The 18223-nt window shown below is 58.9% G+C and overlaps 1 protein-coding gene across 2 annotated transcripts; it reads left to right on the forward strand.

Annotated features, from left to right (window-relative positions):
- The first annotated feature begins 4811 nt into the window (after positions 1–4811).
- Positions 4812–16747, forward strand: N4BP3 (NEDD4 binding protein 3). Of its 2 annotated transcripts, XM_041762913.1 has the most exons (6): positions 4842–4965; positions 5397–5533; positions 10628–10978; positions 11221–11751; positions 12132–12386; positions 12501–16747. In XM_041762913.1, exons 3-6 carry the CDS (start codon positions 10658–10660, stop codon positions 13044–13046), a joined length of 1653 nt encoding a protein of 550 aa, XP_041618847.1. In that variant the 5' UTR covers positions 4842–4965; positions 5397–5533; positions 10628–10657; the 3' UTR covers positions 13047–16747. The 2 variants fall into 2 exon arrangements, with proteins under 2 accessions (XP_041618846.1, XP_041618847.1); XM_041762912.1 differs by lacking the exon at positions 5397–5533 and having other exon boundaries at positions 4812–4965.
- Positions 16748–18223: the final 1476 nt, after the last annotated feature.

Genomic DNA, 18223 nt, shown 5'->3' on the forward strand with positions numbered 1-18223 from the left:
GGCTGAATAAAGCCTCCTCCCCTGGCACGGGTGACTCAGGGAGGGCAGTCCAGGTCCCAGAAGTCCATTTTTGCCGCAGGGTGTGTGGCACGACTCCCTGGGTATGGTGTCAGGGCTGCTGCACTGGGTCTGACTGCCTTGACCCTGACAGCCGAAATGCCCTGCTGGAACACAGCTCTCCTGGAGGAGCTGCCATCAGCTGGGATGGGCACCAGGAGTCACCTGCTAGCCTGCTGGCTGCAGGTCCAAGATGCTCAGGCCACCTCTCCAGGCATGCCCAGCTCTCTCCCCTCCTCCCTTGGGCTGGGGCCTGGCCCAGGGGACAAGAGAGGATGAGGGAAAGCAAGGAGTGAAAGGCAGGCGGGGGACTCGCTGCTGCCAAGTCCTCCCTTCAGGGCACTGCTCTGGCACCCTCAAGGCGACTCTGCCTGCTTACACACAAAGAAACTGAGGCTCAGAGAGGTCACTGGGAAGTTACAGACCTGGGATTAGAGCCAGGCCTGCCTTTCTTCTTCCTTCTCCTAGTTAGAAAGAAGCTAGAAAGTGGCTTTTTTGCAGATGGTGTGTTGGAGTTGAACACAACCAACTGTCAGGTCCTGGAGGAGGCCCTGGGGTGGGGGTGTCCTGGACATAGAGTGGGGGCTAGTCGCAGTGTGTCCAGGTCTTGCTGTCTCCTAAAGGGGAAAGACACATGATCCATAAATGCGGCACTGTGACAAGTGTTGCCACAGTGACGGTGGAATAGGGGGGGTGGGAGGAAGGACACAATAGGTGCCTTTAATGGATTCTCCCCCAGACCAGCACTTACAGATGAGGACACTGAGGCAGCCCCCAGAATAGAGGTGCAGGCCCAGTCCTGGAGCTGGAATGCCACCACTCAAGCAGGGGAGACTGGGGACAGAATTTGTGGGTTGGATGCACCCTCTGGGGCAAAGTGGGTGGCAGCTGGGAGCCCCGGTACAACTGATGCAACAGTCAAGGAGAAAGGCAATGAGGCCAGAGGTGGCAGCCGGAGAGGGGGGGCGATTCCTAGTCTCCACAAGGGGCTCCGGGATTGGAGAGTCCTGGCCAGTCTCAGGCAGCAAGGAGCACATCCTCCCCAGCCCAGGGAGACAGACCCGAGGCACCACAAGCGCGTGCCAGGTACGGGCCGACACTTCAAGACAGGCCCCAGGAAGCATTCTGCCCTTCTGACAACTCTTCCTTTTCCCATCAGAAGGGAGCAAGACAGACTAACATTTGCAGATGCCTACCATCTGCCAGGCACTGTTCTGGGTGTTTTATAGGCATTATTTCACACGAGCCCCTTCTGTGAGATGAGTAAACGGAGGTGTGCAGAGATAAAGTAAGTGGTCCAAGGCCGGCTGATTCAGGAAATGGGCTGCAGCCAATAAGTCTGCTTTCCTTTCCCTGGCCTGGTGCCCTCGGGGCCTCACCCCTTGGCATCTGGGCATTGTGGCTTAATACTGCCAGCGCCGGTCTAGGAGGCAAGAAACCCAGCTCCTGGGCCCAGCTCTGCCAGTAACAAGCTCTGATGTGCGTTTTGGGGGACTTTTTCCAACAGAGGTGGTTGGACTGAAGGGACCCAAGGGTTCACTGTAATGCTCTGGTTTATGCCCTAAGGTTTGTGCTTGTGAGTCTGCACAGGAGGGCATGAGGGCACAGGGCTTGTGGAGGTGGACAAGGAGGCAAGGCTGGATTGGCACCAAAGCTGCCTCTTCCTTGGGGCAGCTGGTCCCCTGGCCCTGCACTCCCCAACTGGGTGATCAGAACAGAGTCAAAGGGCTCAGAGAAGCCAAGCAGGAAGAAGCATGTGCCAGGCCAGCTTTCCAATTTCCAGGGAGGGGTGCTGGTGGTGGCAGGGAGGGAGGACTGCTATTAGCAGCCCGGAGCCCAGAGCCTATACAGGAGGTAGGGGACAGACAGCCTAGTCCAGGCTGGAGGGGGCGTGGACAGTTCTGTCTCTCTGACCCTCTAGCTAGAGGGATAGAGCCAGGCTGCTCTCTACTCCTGCTCCTGTCCCCTCCACTCAGCACTCAGCCCACATCCTCCAAGTGGCTCCAGCTGCCTGCAGAGCTGCCAAGGCTTCAGAGACCTCTGCTCTGCCACTGCTCTTCTCTGCTGTGGGGCCACCTTCTTGGGATTCCATTCAGCCAGGACCCTCCTGCCCTTCCCCCCTGCCCTGTGTTTGACATCTCTAGGCTCCAGGGTATCTTCTGGTTTCTCTCCCTCTGGTTGGGACATTCCAAACTACTGAATACCCTTCCCCTCCCACCTTCCTCTAGCAGCCTGGTGCAGGAAAAAAAAAAACGTTTGATGGGGGTTGAGGATGGGGGTCAGAAGATCTTGGATAAGTTGCCAATGTTTGTAACAACAGAAAAGGGTAGGGCTGAAACAGAGTTTTCACCAGAACTTATCTTTGACACCCCCCCCCCATGTAATTTCTTGCCAAGACATGACAATTCTTTATTTTTTTTTATTTTTTTTTTTTTATTTATGATAGTCACAGAGAGAGAGAGAGAGAGGCAGAGACACAGGCAGAGGGAGAAGCAGGCTCCATGCACCGGGAGCCCGACGTGGGATTCGATCCCGGGTCTCCAGGATCGCGCCCTGGGCCAAAGGCAGGCGCCAAACCGCTGCGCCACCCAGGGATCCCATGACAATTCTTTAAACTATCTCATGAACTCCTCTATCTCTTCCTCTCCCCACTGCCCCTGCCTCCCTATGTCTCTGTCTCTGTTCCCTGAGATCCCTACATGCAGCCTCCCTGCCTTGACCTCCTCAGAGGGCTTGAGTACACACCCTGCAGTCCAGCTTGGTCCTCACACCTCCCTCTCTCAATACCTCAGAGGCTCCGGTCACCTAGTTCTTTATCATTTTTTTTAAAGATCGATTTATTTATTTGAGAGAGAGCATGAGTGGGGGGAGGGGCAAAGGGAGAGGGAGACAAACAGAATCACCACTGAGCACCGAGCAGCAAGCCCGATGATGTGGGGCTCCATCCCAGGACCCTGAGATCATGACCTGAGCTGGTATCAAGAGCTGGCCACTTAACTGACTGAGCCACCCAGGCGCCACCCGCCCCCCCAACCCTGGGCACCTATCTCTAACTAATAAGCTTGCATGTTCCTGACCATGATGGACACCTTCTACCATGGAAATGCTTCCCATCCTTCAAGTGCCACTGCAAAACCCATCTCTCCAGTGAGGCTCTTCCTCGGGTCCCCCCAAAAAGGTAAAGCGCGTCTTTGTGCCAAACCTTCATCTGTCCTAATGAGTAACCCTACCAGCCTGGGGGGGGGGCTCCTCGAGGGCTAACATCCAGAACAGTAGTAAGTTTTCTTAGAGATGAGCCCCCTAAGTCTGGCACTTAAAGAGGTTAGGACAGCACAGAAGACAAGGGATTCCAAACTGGTGACCTGTGGACCCAGTCTGATCCACAGGTGACACAACTTCTTTTTCTTTGTTGTGGTAAAATTCACACAACATAACTTTAACCATTTTCAGGTGTACAGCTCAGAGGCATTTAGGACATTCACAACGTTGTGCAACCACTACCTCTCTCTGATTCCAAAACATTTCCTCATCCCCAAAGGAAACTATGTCCATGAAGCAGTCGGTCCTGTGTTTCTCCCTACAGCCTCTGGCACTAATCTGCTGTGTGTCTCTATGGATTTACCTACCTCCTGTGAGTGGAATCTTAACCACAGGGGGGCCTTTCGCGTCTGGTTTATTTCACTTAGCCTCATTTTGTTGGCGGCTCACGTAGGCTGTACATGCACTTTACTCTTTTTTCCGGCTGCATAATATTCCATGGTACTAATACCCATTCATCAGTGGATGGGCTCTTGGGATCCGGTGACCCACCTGTGGCGATTGTGACGAGTTCTGCTGCGAACCTCCGAGTACCAACACTTGTCTGGGTCCCCGTTTTCACCTGTTTGAATCCGGACACCTTTAGGTGTCCATCTCCATCTCCAACCTTGTCTTTCACCCGTTTGACTCACATTATTTGTCTGGCCCCTGAAGGCATCTGAATTTGCTGCCCCTTGAAGGCTTGAACGGCAAAAAAAAACTTAGAAAAGAAAAAAAGGAAAGGAAAGGAAAGGAAAGGAAAGGAAAGGAAAGGAAAGGAAAGGAAAGAAAAGAAAAGAAAAGAAAAGAAAAGAAAAGAAAAGAAAAGAAAAGAAAAGAAAAGAAAAGAAAAAGCAAGAGCGAGCGAGCTCAGCGCCTAATTCCGTCGCTGAGGAGCCAGAGACCTCGGGGAGCGTGTCCAGGTGGCGGCGTCCCGCTTCGCTGCACCTCGGCAGGGGCGACCACGCTTACCTAAGAGGAGGCGGCGAGGGTCTGGGAGGCGATGGACGGAGCGCGCCTCGCCAGGAGCTGCCGAGTTCTGGGAGCCGAGAGGGCGGGCGAGGCCAGCAGGAGGAGGAGCGGGGCCGGCCGGGCGCCCTCGGGGGACGCCGCGGCGCGGGGGGCTGCGGACCCGCCGGAGATCCGCGAGGCGCGCAGCCGGCAGAGGGACCGGGCGGCTCGGGCGGCGGCGGCGGCGGCGGCGGCGGCGGGGCTGGCGCTGCGAGCCCGGGCGGGGCTCAGGGCGGCTCGCGGTGGGCGGGGGTTGCCCCCGTCCCCGCCCCCCACATCCGGGGGCCCGGCCGGGCTCTGGGCTGGCGGCGCGCCGGTGAGTCAGGCCGGGTTTTCCCTCCGCCTCTGGGGCAGGCGAGCGAGCGCCGATCCGGCTCCGGCTCCGGCTCCGGCTCCGGCTCCGGCTCCGGCTCCGGCTCCGGCTCCGGCTCCGGCTCCGGCGTCCGCCTGCCGGCCCGCCCCGCCGCGTTTTCCCGGCGCCTGCCGCCCGGCCGCTCCGGCCGCCTCGCGCTCTCGCCTTGGGGCCGGGGCTCGGAGGGAGGGTTCGGAGCCGCGCGAGGGACCCGCAGCGCGCGAGGAGCGCGGAGCGGCGCCAGCATGGTGAGTGCGACCGGCCGGGGGACTGGGCTCGGGGCCGGGGTGGGGGACCGGGCTCGGGGGTGGGGCCGGCCGCCGAGGTCTCGCTTCCCCCGCGACCTTGGCCGGGCCGCAGCCCTTGCCGGCGAGGTGCCCGTCTGAGAAGTGGGCGGGGGTGGCGGGGTGCGGGGTGCGCCCAGGTGCCCCCGCTTCCAGGGACTGACGCGCCGGGGCGCGGGGCCGGGGGCCGGAGGGGAGGCGGCGGGCTGTGCGGCTCTCAGCACCCCCTGCAAATGCGCTGTCTTGGAGCGGCGCCCCGGACCCCTGCGGTGGCTGGGGTGGGGCTCGCGTGCTCGGCGCGGGAGGCTGACCTGGGCTCCAAGCGCCCCTGGCTCGGCCGCTCCGGGCGGGCCCCGGGGAAGGACCGGCCAGAGATGCCCCCTCCCGCCCCCCAGGTCGCTTGCGGACCTCGCGCAGTTCTGGGGAGCCCACGCCTCCGCCACAGTCTTCCCAGGGGGGCAATTCCGTGAGGTCGCCACTACCGTCTGCTCCTCCGCCTTCCCCACGGGACCCCTCTCCCGCCGTCTCCGAGGTATCCCCTTCCTGCTCCAGTCTCCTGCCCTGGAAGGGCGGCAGCTGCCGGCGAGCCCGACCCTTGGGGACACTACCGGCTCTTGGCAGCCGGAGCACCATCGCTGTCTGGCCAGAGCCTTTGGCTGAAGGGAGGGCCGGACTGGGGCCAGGCCGCGCGGACAACAGGTCCCTGGCTGTGTCGGGAAAGAGGACTGGGCTGGGACCTGTCACCTCCCACCCTGCACCCAGCGCCGCCCCCCCCTCCCCGTGCAGATTGGGGCTCTCCTTTGCACCTGGGGCTTAGCCTGGCTGACCCGCAATCTTGGCTCCCATGCCCACTCCCTGCCCAGCCAAGAAGGGAGCCGAGGCAGGGGGCCATCCTGCGCCCAGTGATCAACCTCCTCCCAGGGCCCTCCTGGGCAGGGCTCCTCTGCTGGCTGGCTGAGTGTGGGTGTGTATGTGCGAGACTGTGAATGAATGCGGCCAGTCTGCTCGCGCCACTGCCTCTAGCACTAGCAGCTTCCAGGGCTGAGTCCTCAAACAGCAGTGCTTCCACTATTTCTCTTTGACCCAGGCACAAGCAGGAGGAATTCCATGCTGAGGGGCCTGGGGTCCAAACCTACCTGGTTGCAGATGCCCTTGGCAAAAACAAGTGTGGTGAGCTGGGCAGATGCACACACACAGTAGTGTGTGGCCATTGGAGGGCTGCTGGTGACCCCTAGCTGGGACAACCATAGAGAAAAGGACATTGCCCAGGGAATCGGAATTGTTCATCATTGTGGGAACTTGGCCATCTGGCTTCTGGGCCTCAGTTTCCTTGCTTGCCCCCCCCCCCCCACCAGGCTATTGCAGAGATGAGCTCAGATGATGAAATACAAGGATTCAGAGAAACTAGAGTGGCATATACCTCTACGTGACTCCACAATGATGCTAACACTCACTCCAATGGAGTTAAGATGCTGGGCTCTGCCTCTTCAGGTGTCACTGTGGAACTGGGGGGTTCCAGCCTCTCCCGTCGCTGCCCTGGGCACCCCTCACCCACTGGCCCTCTTGGAGCTGGGACATTCCAGTCCAATTCCTCAGGAGCAGCTGCAGACACTCCCTTCAGTAAAAGCTGATCCCCCAGCAGGTGGTGGGACCCTCCCCAGGGCCTGGGCTCTGGAGGCGCCAACCACAGCCAAGGCTTGACTGGGAGCTCCCTGCCCACTTGGCTGTGGATGTGCCTGTCAGCCTAGAGGAGGTGCATGGCAGGGTCAGGGTGGGCTTCTAAACCTGGGGAGCCTGTATACATTCTCCGATGTGGCTGAAGGTGACCTCAGGCACGTGCTTTTACCTCCAGGGCCTCAGTGTCCTCCTCTGAAGTGGAGCATGTCAGTATTCTCCACCTGTATACGTGTTGTGAGGCTGTGGTAAGCCCAGCATCAGGCCAACTAACAGATGCTGGGATGCTTCTCTGTGTGTCCTCTCTCTTTTCATGGCCAGGGTGGTTTCCAAGCTTTGTGTTGCTGTCTCTGGGTTGATCCCAGAAGAGATGCCCCTCTATGTCCAGGGCTTTCAGTGCTGCTAGCTAGTCTTGGGACCTGGGGTTGGGAACAGGGGGACAGCTGGGGCCCAGCCCAAACCTAGCCAGCATGGTGGTGGTGGTGGTGGTGGTGGAGGAGGGGGTGGTGTCAACCCTGTGTAGAACTCTGAGCCCCACAGCATGTACTGAGCTCTGGGCAGGGGAGCCCTTGGAGGCGTTTGGAGGAGGCCCTGCTTTTTGCCCTGTGATCTTCCCAGTGGGGCTACAAGGCACTTGCTGTCTCTCCCTCCCTCCTCCCCCACCAGATCCTCTCCAGCCCAGTCTGCATAGCTGCCCTGGCCTCACCAGGCCAGTCCCTTGGCCTCCAAGCAACGGGGAAGGAATGTGTGCATTGGGGGGTGGGGGGATGGACCCTTTTAGGAATAGGGACTGTCCCCAGACTGAGACTTGAGCAGGGTGGAGCCTCCTGGAAGCCTGGAGGCCCCAGCCCCTCTGGGATAGCTGATATGATAATACAGCCAGAGAAGTTACCTCGGAGGGATGGAGGGCAAAGGCCTCAGAGGAAGACAAAAGGAAGGGGCTGTCTGTGGCCCCTTCCTCCAGCTCCACAGCTGTTTTTAATTGCTTAGGTCACACGGGGAGAGAAACCCTTCACCACACACACACACCTTTGCATCTAGCTTGGGGTATGGGGAGGACAACTGGATCTCTGAGCTAGAGTAGTGCTAGAGCATTCGCGTGTCATGTGTGTGTGTCCCAGAGGGTGCTTGGCGCCATGAGGGTGACCTTGTGCGTGATTGTGTGTGCTATTGGATGTGACCGCCCGTGCTACGTCCTCTAACTCAGGAGCTGCTGTGCTGTTCACTGACCAGACTGCGGTTTGTGTGCGGTTTGTGCACTCCTGTGGCCCGTAGCTGACTCTACCTAGTTCAAGGGCTCTCCCCTGGGACCTGAGACCCCTTGTGGGGAACAGGGTGCCCATTATCTCTCCTGGAGACAGGAAGCCAGGATCTGCCCCGGGGGAAGTGCGGTGGTGTGTGTTTGGGGTGAAGTGGACTTATTTGACACCCCTGCCACCATGCCCACCCCCAGGTGCGTCTCTTGCTTGCACTTGGTTTCTGGCCCTTGAGACCTTTCACCCCCAGTGTCTCTGTAATGGAACTCCAAAAGGAAGGCAGGGCGGGTGGTCTTCCCCACTTCAGAGATGGGGCAACGAGGCATGACAAAGGGAGAAGTGATAGTGTTGGGTCCCTGTGGAGAGACTGTGAGGACAGGGCCGGAGACCGGGTTCTTGGCTGTCCACCTCCCTGAGACCCAGTGGTGTCTGTCACGGGGTGCACTTGTCGTGGTAAGGAGGTGTCTGACTGGGAAACAGGATACTTCGATTCTAACTCTCTGGGCTGTGGGTGCCGTCCTGCCCTCCCGTCCCCACTCAACATTCAACAGTCAGGGATCCCTGGGTGGCTTAGCGGTTTGGCGCCTGCCTTGGGCCTGGGGCGTGATCCTGGAGTCCCGGGATCGAGTCCCGCATCGGGCTCCCTGCATGGAGCCGGCTTCTCCCTCTGCCTATCTCTCTGCTTCTCTCTCTTTCTGTCTCTCTCGTGAATGAATAAATAAAATCTTAAAAAAAATTCAACAGTCATCCTGCTGAGATCACAGGTATCTCATTACAACCAGTTCTGTGACCTTGGATGAAGCTACTTCATCTTTGGGAGCCCCAGAGCCCTTAACCTTAAAAGAGGGATGACAGGGATCCCTGGGTGGCGCAGCGGTTTGGCGCCTGCCTTTGGCCCAGGGCGCGATCCTGGAGACCCGGGATCGAATCCCACGTCGGGCTCCCGGTGCATGGAGCCTGCTTCTCCCTCTGCCTGTGTCTCTGCCTCTCTCTCTCTCTTTCTCTCTCTCTCTCTCTCTCTGTGACTATCATAAATAAATAAAAATTTTTAAAAAATTAAAAAAAAAAAAAAGAGGGATGACAGCTATATCACGGGACTCCGTGAGACCACTACACAGGGCTATGTCGCTGGAGGTAGCCAGCACCTGTGATTCCTTAACTGGATGAGTTCCCCTGAACGTGAGTGCCCTGTGACCTCCTCAGAGTCCATCGGCTGGCCACCGGGTAGGGGTGGGGAGCAGGGCCATGCCTCCCCTGCCTGCCACTCCCGGAGAGCTTTGTCTTCCACAAACACAAAACCTGGAAATGGTGGAGGAAGATGGACCCTCCTAACGACCATTGTTTGAAGTGGGAGTGGGTGTCCCGGAGGCATATTGGGGGGGGGGGGGCGCACACAGCTGCTGCTTGCCTGCTGAGTGTCTGTACTGGGATGGAAGCAGCTGCCTGGGGGGCGGGAGGCAGAGAAGGTGGCATTCGCTCATTCGGCAGGTCCTGTCTGCGTCTCTACTGTATGCTGGTCTCCGGGCTGGACAGGGGATCTGGTGGGGCACTCGGGCCAGGCCCCACCCTTCAGGGTATGATCTCAGCACAGGTGGGAGCTGGTCCCTAACCTGGTCCCTGGGCCACCTGCTGGGGAGGAGGTCATGTCTGAGCAGCTGAACCCGACTGCTGGCAGCCTGTGTTGACCCTGGCTACAGGCCAGGCCCTGAACAGGACCCATCATCCCAGCATCCCTGAGTGATAAGAGTGCATGTGGAAGCTGGAGCCTAACACGTGATTGGCCATACACTGGGCCAAGATTTGAGACCCCCTGCCTGGTGGTGGGTTTTGGAGTGGCTGCCGAGGCAAGGGTGAGCAGGGGCTCCCACCGCCCCTTCTCCCACCACTGCCCCTATGACTGTGTGGACACCTGTTCCGGAAACTGGCCATTGTTCCCACCATCCTTCCTCCCCTCGGGCCCTTCCTGTTTGGATCCCTCCCACTGCAGCCCCCAACCCCACCCATGCCAGGTGCTTCCCTAGGGGAACTCTGACCCACTGCAGGAAGAGGCCTGAACTGGGGTTTTTTTCCCCTTCCCAGGGAAAAAGAAGGAATGAGGGATCCCTGGGTGGCACAGCGGTTTGGCGCCTGCCTTTGGCCCAGGGCGCGATCCTGGAGACCTGGGATCGAATCCCACATCGGGCTCCCGGTGCATGGAGCCTGCTTCTCCCTCTGCCTGTGTCTCTGCCTCTCTCTCTCTCTCTCTCTCTCTCTGACTATCATAAATAAATAAAAATTTAAAAAAATTAAAAAAAAAAAAAAAAAAAAAAGAAGGAATGGGAGTCATAGGCCACCCCCCAGATGGGGTGAGGAGCCTGGTAGGAGAGTGTACAAGGTCAGAGTCAGAGCCTGCGGCTTCAGCTGGCTCAGTCTTGTGGAGAGCCCTATCCTGCTACTCCAGGCCTATCCCCATTTCCCCCAATCACATCAGGCCCGTAGCTGGAGCTGGAGCATTAGGCTGGTGGCTTTGGAGCCTCTCCCCCTTTCTCTTGCCAGCCTAGGAATCCTGTTCTGGATTTTTTCCAGGACCCATATCTGCCTCCTGGGCCTGGGCCAGGTAGGGAGCTGACATAGAGAACGAGCACCTGGTTTCAGGGCGTCAGGAAAGTGGGGTAGCAAGGGCCCACCTGCCCCTGATGGAGGCTTCTGATCCCCAGAGGCGGCTGCTGGTGCCCTGTTGAAACTTCATGGCCATAGCCCCAGGCCCTGCTGGCATTGCCATGGGCAGCGTGGGCAGTCTGTTGGAACGGCAGGACTTCTCCCCTGAAGAGCTGCGGGCAGCACTCGCCGGGTCTCGGAGCTCCCGCCAGCCTGATGGGCTCCTCCGGAAGGGCCTGGGCCAGCGTGAACTCTTCAGCTACCTGCACCTCTCTAAGAAGGACGGCAAGAACACCAAGAGGGCCCCTCGGAACGAGCCTACCGACTATACCACCCTCTACTACCGGGAGCATCCTCGGGCCGGTGACTTCAGCAAGACCTCGCTGCCCGAGCGCGGTCGCTTTGACAAGGTGCGTCTCTGAGCCTGCTCTAAGAGGGTGGGGATGGGGAGCTGGGGGGTCTCCAAGGATGCTGGGATGGGGCTGGGACGTGAAAATCCTACCCTGTGCTGGCCGGAGGCTCAGTCAGAGGCCACTGCGTCCCAGTGACATGCACCCCAGGTTCCTTGAGATGATCATGGAGGCTGTGGGAGCATCGGAGGGCAGAGCCGAGGTCCACCCAGGGCCTCCAACCCACCCTTTCCTCCCGGCAGTGCCGCATCCGTCCAGCAGTGTTCAAGCCTGTGGCGGGCACTGGGAAAGGCTTCGTGTCCATGCAGAGCCTGGCGGCGCACAAGGGTCAGAAGCTGTGGCGTAGTAATGGCAGCCTGCACACACTGGCTTGCCACCCACCCCTGAGCCCAGGGCCACGGGCCAGCCAGGCACAGGCCCGTGCCCAGCTGTTGCATGCCCTCAGCCTGGACGACGGCGGCCCCGAACCCGAACCCAGCCTATCTGACTCCTCCAGCGGGGGCAGCTTTGGCCGCAGTCCCGGCACTGGTCCTGGCCCCTTCAGCTCCTCCTTGGGCCATATTAACCACCTCGGGGGCTCCCTGGACCGGGCCTCACGGGTCCCCAAGGAGGCTGGGCCCCTAGCTATGCTGAACTGCCTGCCTGAGCCACCACCACCCTATGAGTTCTCCTGTCCCACCGCCACCGAGGAGGTGGTGGCCGTGCTGCCCGACACCTGTGAGGATCTCAAGAGGGGCCTTGGTGATGATGACAGCGCCAATCCCTTCACACAGGTAAGGGCACCCCCCACCTAGCAAGGGCCCTGTTCTGTCTTTTGGCATTGGGGTACAGGAAGGACAGGAGGGCCGCCTGCCAGCTCACCTATGTGGCTCTGGCCACAAGAGAGTAAGAAAGGTAGAGGTGATTATTCAGTCACTCACACACATACGTGTGAGATGAGGATGTCATGTCCCTGATGGCCCTTGCTAGGAATTGTGTGGAAAGGAGGAAGACAGACTCCTGTGTGTTGGGGCCACTTCCACTTGAGCTCCAGCTGCCGTGGGGTGTTGTGGGGAGGTCTAGCTATGGGAGCTAGCCAGCTGGCAGTGGGTGCCCAGGAGGTGGGGCGGTGGGTGGATCTCCCAGCATGGCAGGTACCTCTTCCCCTCGGCAGGTGCTGGAGGAGCGCCAGCGGCTGTGGCTGGCTGAGCTGAAGCGTCTATACGTGGAGCGGCTGCATGAGGTGGCTCAGAAGGCGGAACGCAGCGAGCGCAACCTCCAGCTGCAGCTCTTCATGGCTCAGCAGGAGCAGCGACGGCTGCGCAAAGAGCTTCGTGCGCAGCAGGGCCTGGGCCCCGAGCCGCGGCCCCCCAGCGCCCTCCCAGAGGCCGACCCCAGCGTGCGACCGGAGGAGGAAGCCCGATGGGAGGTGAGACTAGGCGCCCAGAAACCTTGTGTCCCCCTCGCTGCCTGCCGTCGCGCCCTCTGCCAGCCCCTCCGCCTCCCCCCTCACCCACGCGTTGCCCACGGGGTGTCCCTCCAGGTGTGCCAGAAGACAGCGGAGATTAGCCTCCTGAAGCAGCAGCTGCGCGAGGCCCAGGCGGAGTTGGCGCAGAAGCTGGCGGAGATCTTCAGCCTGAAGACGCAGCTGCGGGGCAGCCGGGCCCACGCGCAGGCCCAGGACGCAGAGCTGGCCCAGCTGCGGGAGGCGGTGCGGAGCCTGCAGGAGCAGGGGCCCCGGGAGGAGGCCCCGGGCGGCTGTGAGACTGACGACTGCAAGAGCAGGGGGCTGCTGGCCGAGGCGGGCGGCCCCGAGGCCGGAGGGGGTGGCGGGGGCGCCGGGGGCGCCGAGCAGCTGCGGGCCCAGCTGATGCAGGAGCGGCTCCGCGCCCAGGAGCAGGCGCTGTGCTTCGAGCGGGAGCGGCGGACGTGGCAGGAGGAGAAGGAGCGCGTGCTGCGCTATCAGCGGGAGATCCAGGGAGGCTACCTGGACATGTACCGCCGCAACCAGGCGCTGGAGCAGGAGCTGCGCGCGCTGCGGGAGCCTCCGACGCCCTGGAGTCCTCGGCTGGAGTCCTCCAAGATCTGAGGCCGGTGGATGAGCGGGTGGCAGAAGCACCGCCAGAAAATGGCTTGGACAAGCCCGCCCTGAGACGGCTGGCTCCTTCCCTACACCATTCTGAGGCAGAAGCTGCTGAAGCCGGCCAGGGGTGGGGAGGCCCACCGGGAGGAGGGGGTCCAGTGGTGCAGTGGGCTGGATAGGGTGCCAAGCAGCAGGAGCCAGGGCAAGACCTCCTGGCAGAGGGGCACCTCGGTGGGGCCCAGCCCTGCTTTCCGGAGTAGATGTGGCCCGGAGAAGGAAGTTGGGGAATGAAGAGCCTCCTGATACAGAAGGGCAGGCGTGAAGGGGGGGAGGCTGGGATGGGAACATTGGCCTCCCTGAGAATAAAACCACATTTTCTACAAGGAGGCCGCGGGTGCTAGTAGGGCCTGTTCCTGCGGATGGTTGGTGTTAGGAGCCCTTTACTGCACAGTCACGGTCAATGGGAGGGTGTGCCCTCTGCTCCCGTGTGTGCAGCTGCTGGGCTTATGTGTTGCATTGGGAAGTGGAGGGATCCTTGTCCTGACTCTGCACGGCCCCTTAGCTGCCGTGTGGGCTGAAATTCTTTTATTCAGTGCCAGTGGGATTTTGCAGAAGGAACAATGCCAGAGAACCCAGAAAAACAAAAGGGCAAGTCAACCAAGGCATTGCTAGAACATGAAACATTCTCTTGGTAGGAAGTTTGGGCCCTGGGTACCCAGCACCCTGCTGGGTTTAGGGCTGGCCTAAGACAGCTTCCCCTGGAGCCACCCAAAGGCTCCAGCAGGGACCTGCCCCTCCCAGAACGCACCTTCTATCTCCATCTAGCTGTGGTGTACCCGCCCTCCACAGCGATGGGAGGGGTGCAGGAAGGTGCAGGAAGACAGGCAAAGAAAACTTGTGGATGGGTTACATGGTAAAGGGCCTGTACCACAGTGGGGAACATGGCCATTTCCCTGTAGCCAATGGAAGGCCAAGGGATATTTTTAAGCAGGGGTGAGATGTGACCTAATTTGTATTCTGAAAAGCTCTGTCCTGAGAGGAAGCAGCCCTCCACCTCCAGCCCTGCACCAGGCTCCCTGACCGTGGGTTTCAGACCCCTAAAGCCCACTCCCACCCTTAACCTTTCAGCAGTCTGGTTTCCCCTCTGGGCTTTTGCTCCCTCTTGAGAGCTTGGAGCACAGACCCAGTCTGGCAGGCAGGTGGTTATTCCCCACTCCTTGCAGTAAAGTTCAGCGTTCTTATGAGTGTGTTGCTGTAACTGCTGCCATGCATTGAGCACTTCCTGTCTTCTGTTAGGCCTTGGGTGCATGGGGGCTAACAGGTGAATTAGATAGGCTTCCTGCTCCAGGGGAGTCAGCCCACAGACGTCTCCCCTTCTAGTTGCTGTGGGGCAGCAGCAACCTCTGAGCTGTTTCTTCAGCTCTCTGCAGAAACCCCAGTTTGCACCCTCCAGCCATGATTCCCCCTTCCCAGGGCATGCCTGGCAGCCCCTTGGGCCCCAGCAGGTGGATCCTGGTAGAGTGGCTGTGCAGGGGTACCTGCGGGGCTCTGGAGTATGAGCTGATGTGCCCCACCTTTTTTAGGGTGGAGAATGGGGTGTGTAAATCGTCTGCTGTGGGGATGGTGTGTTTATGGTCATGTAAGTGGCAGGTGTGTGTGGAGCTGTCTTGGTGGTGGGTGTGTCTGGGGGTGTGTTTGGGGCTCCTGTGTTGGGAGGTCAGGAGGGCTGCTTCCTGGCTCCTCCTCCTGCTCTATTTCTTCCCACCAGCCGCAGCCCCTGTGGCTCTGGCCAGGCTTGGGTAGAGCCTATGGCCAGGACAGACCCCTGCACCTAGCTGAGACCCATCTGGAACCACCCTGAGCCTCGGTCATCTGCCCCGGGGAGGGAAACTGGGAGCACTCAAGTGAGGCAGGCCTATCTCTCACGGGCCTTGGAATTTGTTCCACAGATCCCTCCAAACTGAGGCCTCAGGGCCAGTCACCCTCCAGAAGGCCCTCCCAGAGCTAGATTCTGACCTCAAGCCTGGGTCACTCCCCACAACCTGGAGCTGGTCAGGCCAGGTGCCCACATGCCTGACAGTGGCTGGGGTCCACCTTTCAGTGTACCATCTCTGCCTAACTCCCCACCCAGCAATTAGAGAGCTGGGCCGGCCAGTACAGCCAGCGGGGAGTGGGTGGGCGGTACCAAAACTTGGCAGCTGTGCCAGAAACCAGGGCTAGACCCAGATGCAGGGGGAAGGGCACAAGGGAGCTAAAGCTGGGGTGGCTCAGAGGGAACCAGATCCTGTTAGCTCATCCCTGCCGGGCAAACCAGTTCCCTGGTCCCCGAGCCGGCTGGGTGGCTCTGGGACCAGCTGATCACAGGTGCCACAGTGGTGGCTCCTGCTTTAGAGTGGCCCCTCCCTCCATTGCCTGGTTGGTCCCTCAGCTCCCCAGCTGCCCAGAGGCACTCTCCAGCAGATGAGGCTAATTCTCCAGAACCCCCCCCACCCTGTGTCCACAGACCCATAGATTTGCTGGTATTTTGGTTTCTCTCCACTGGGCTGTGGGCATTGCCAGGCAGGGCTGTGTCTTGTGTCTTGATCCCTCAGAGCCTGCTCTGACTCCAGCCCAGAAGGCACTGGGGGACTCGAGTCAAGCCCCTTCCCCGACCCTTCCCTGACTGGCATGGGTTGGAGCTGGAGGTGGAGTGGAGTAGGTGGGGAAGTCTCCAGGTCTGAGTGTTAATTCACCATTCACAGGCACCTGTGCCCAGACTGTGGCTGCAGAGCCGGTCACCATCCCCTGCCTGGTGAGGCACTACATCGCCTCCCTGAGGGCCAGGCCTGGGTCTCAGATGAAGAAACCATAGTGGCAAAGGCCTCTGCCCCCATGACCCTTCCCTGTGGGTAGAGGAGGGAGATAGCTCACATATATGTCCATGGTAGTGACAGGATGAGAAGAATGCAAACATATACACACACTTCCCGCCACGGTAGCAAGTCAGCAGAGCACAGAGAAGTACATTTCTCTGAGACTGAGGGTGGGGGTGTTGGCGATCGGTATTAGGGAGCCTGTCTTCAAAGAAGGTGCCTGGCCCACAATGACAGTTCAGACTGTAACTCACCACCCTAGTAGGTGGGGCTTAGTCCTCTATACTGGATTCAGAAAAGAAGAATGTGTTATTTCTTGCAACAAAACGAGTGAAATAGGTCACGAAAGGTGGGACATGAGTGCCATGGAATTCAGAGGAAAGCTGGCTCACTTTTCACTGCAGGGGATGAGGGGTGTTTATCTGGGGGAGGGTGACAACGATTGACCACACTTTGGTCAAGTGCTTCTAACCTCTCTTTGCTCCTGACCTTGGAAGGTATCCCTCCTGATTTAGTCCAGATCTAGCAAGATTCCTGCCAAGTTAGTTTAGCCAGAGTCCCCCATCGGCCACATCAGATACCCTGCCATGCATATCTGGCTCTTCATCTTCCACCATGCCCAGGTGGTGGCTGGCCTGCCTTCCGCAAGACTCCTGTGAGGTGTGTTCAGCCGGGCTGCCTCCTGACCCCTGGAGGTATCCTCTAAGTAATGTTTCATCCACCGCCCCCCCCCCACCTGCTCCTTCACCATAAATTTGACTTTTCCTTGTATTTGGAGTTGAGCCCACTGTCCCCCCCAACTACAAAACCCCCACTGCACTATCCTCTCTGAATAAAGTCTTCCTTACCACTCTTTGACTAGTGTCATGAGTATTGTTTTCTTTAGCGGGGCTAAACCTCTCTGAGGAAAGGAATTTGGGGGGATTTCCTCAGGAGCAGTGGGATGAGGCCATTCAGGATCAGCCCGGATTTGAACAGAAGGAGGCAGGGAGGTGTGGGGCAGTTCTGAGGGAGAGCCCTTTCGAGAAGGGTTTGAGGGGAGGCAAGGCAGCCCCTAGACAGACTGCTAAGCTGGCACAGGAGGACTTCAGCTCCGCTGCTGTGGTTGTGGGTGGGTCCATCAAGTAGCCAAGGACTAGAGGACTAGAACCAGAACTAGCTTTATGTGTGTGTGACCTGTGTAGTCACTCAGGACCACACTCAGAAGGTCCCTACACTTGATACAATGCTCTGCTGTTGCCATCTTGTTTTTTGCGTGTGTTTTTCTAGATTTTATTTGAGAGAGGGCAGCACGGGTGGCTCAGTGGTTTAGTACAGCCTTCAGCCCAGGGTGTGATCCTAGGGACCTCGGATCGAGTCCCATGTCGGGCCCCCAGCATGGAGCCTGCTTCTCCCTCTGCCTGTGTCTCTGCCTCCCTCTCCCTCTCTGACTCTCTCATGAATAAATAAATAAAATCTAAAAAAAAAAAAATTTGAGAGAGAGAGAGAGAGAATGAGCAGTGGGGAGGGGCAGAGGGAGAGAGAGAGAGAGAGAGAGAGAGAGAAGCAGATTCCCCGCTGAGCAGGAAGTCCAATGCAGGGCTCCATCCCAAGACCTGAGATCATGGCCTGAGCTGAAGGCAAACGTTTTAAAGAACTGAGTCACTCAGGTGCCCCCATCTTTTTTTTTTTTAATTTTTTTTTTAATTTTTTATTTATTTATGATAGTCACAGAGAGAGAGAGAGAGGCAGAGACACAGGCGGAGGGAGAAGCAGGCTCCATGCACCGGGAGCCTGATGTGGGATTCGATCCCGGGTCTCCAGGATCGCGCCCTGGGCCAAAGGCAGGCGCCAAACCGCTGCGCCACCCAGGGATCCCCCAGGTGCCCCCATCTGCTGTTGCCATCTTGAACTTCTTAATGATGTTTGAACAAGGAGCCTCACGTTTTCATTTTGCTCCAGAGCCTACAAATAATGTAGCTGCTACTGGCCTGAACCAAAGCCTTGCAAGGAGGGACAGGAACAGAGTAGAAGCAGGAGACTGGTCAGGTGCCACTTGGAGGATGGCAGGAAGAGATAGGACCTGTAGGCAACTTGAACTCCATGGGCTGAAGCCTGATGCTCCCACGTTCCACAGAGGGCAGGCAGTGTCTGTTGCTACCCTAATGCCACCAGGTATCAGGTGAAGGTCCATCTTTCCCTAGCCTGGCCTTCCATGGCCCACTCAGGGAAGCCAGGAATGCAGTATTTTCAGGAGAACACACCAGGGCTTGTCTTGTCTGCCACGAATCTTTTTACTTTCTTTCTCTCTCTCTCTTTTTTAAGTACATCTCTTGTATACCTGCCTCCCCC

The sequence above is a fragment of the Vulpes lagopus genome, chromosome 7, assembly GCF_018345385.1.
Source record: "Vulpes lagopus strain Blue_001 chromosome 7, ASM1834538v1, whole genome shotgun sequence".
In the NCBI taxonomy this organism is placed as follows: Eukaryota; Metazoa; Chordata; class Mammalia; order Carnivora; family Canidae; genus Vulpes; species Vulpes lagopus.

Excerpts from the sequence above, each read along its gene's own strand:
- N4BP3 (XM_041762912.1), top strand. The coding sequence starts at position 10,658 with ATGGCCATAGCCCCAGGCCCTGCTGGCATTGCCATGGGCAGCGTGGGC. Across the intron at positions 10,979-11,220 it reads AGCGCGGTCGCTTTGACAAG|TGCCGCATCCGTCCAGCAGT; the intron begins GTGCGTCTCTGA and ends TCCTCCCGGCAG. Across the intron at positions 11,752-12,131 it reads GCGCCAATCCCTTCACACAG|GTGCTGGAGGAGCGCCAGCG; the intron begins GTAAGGGCACCC and ends TCCCCTCGGCAG.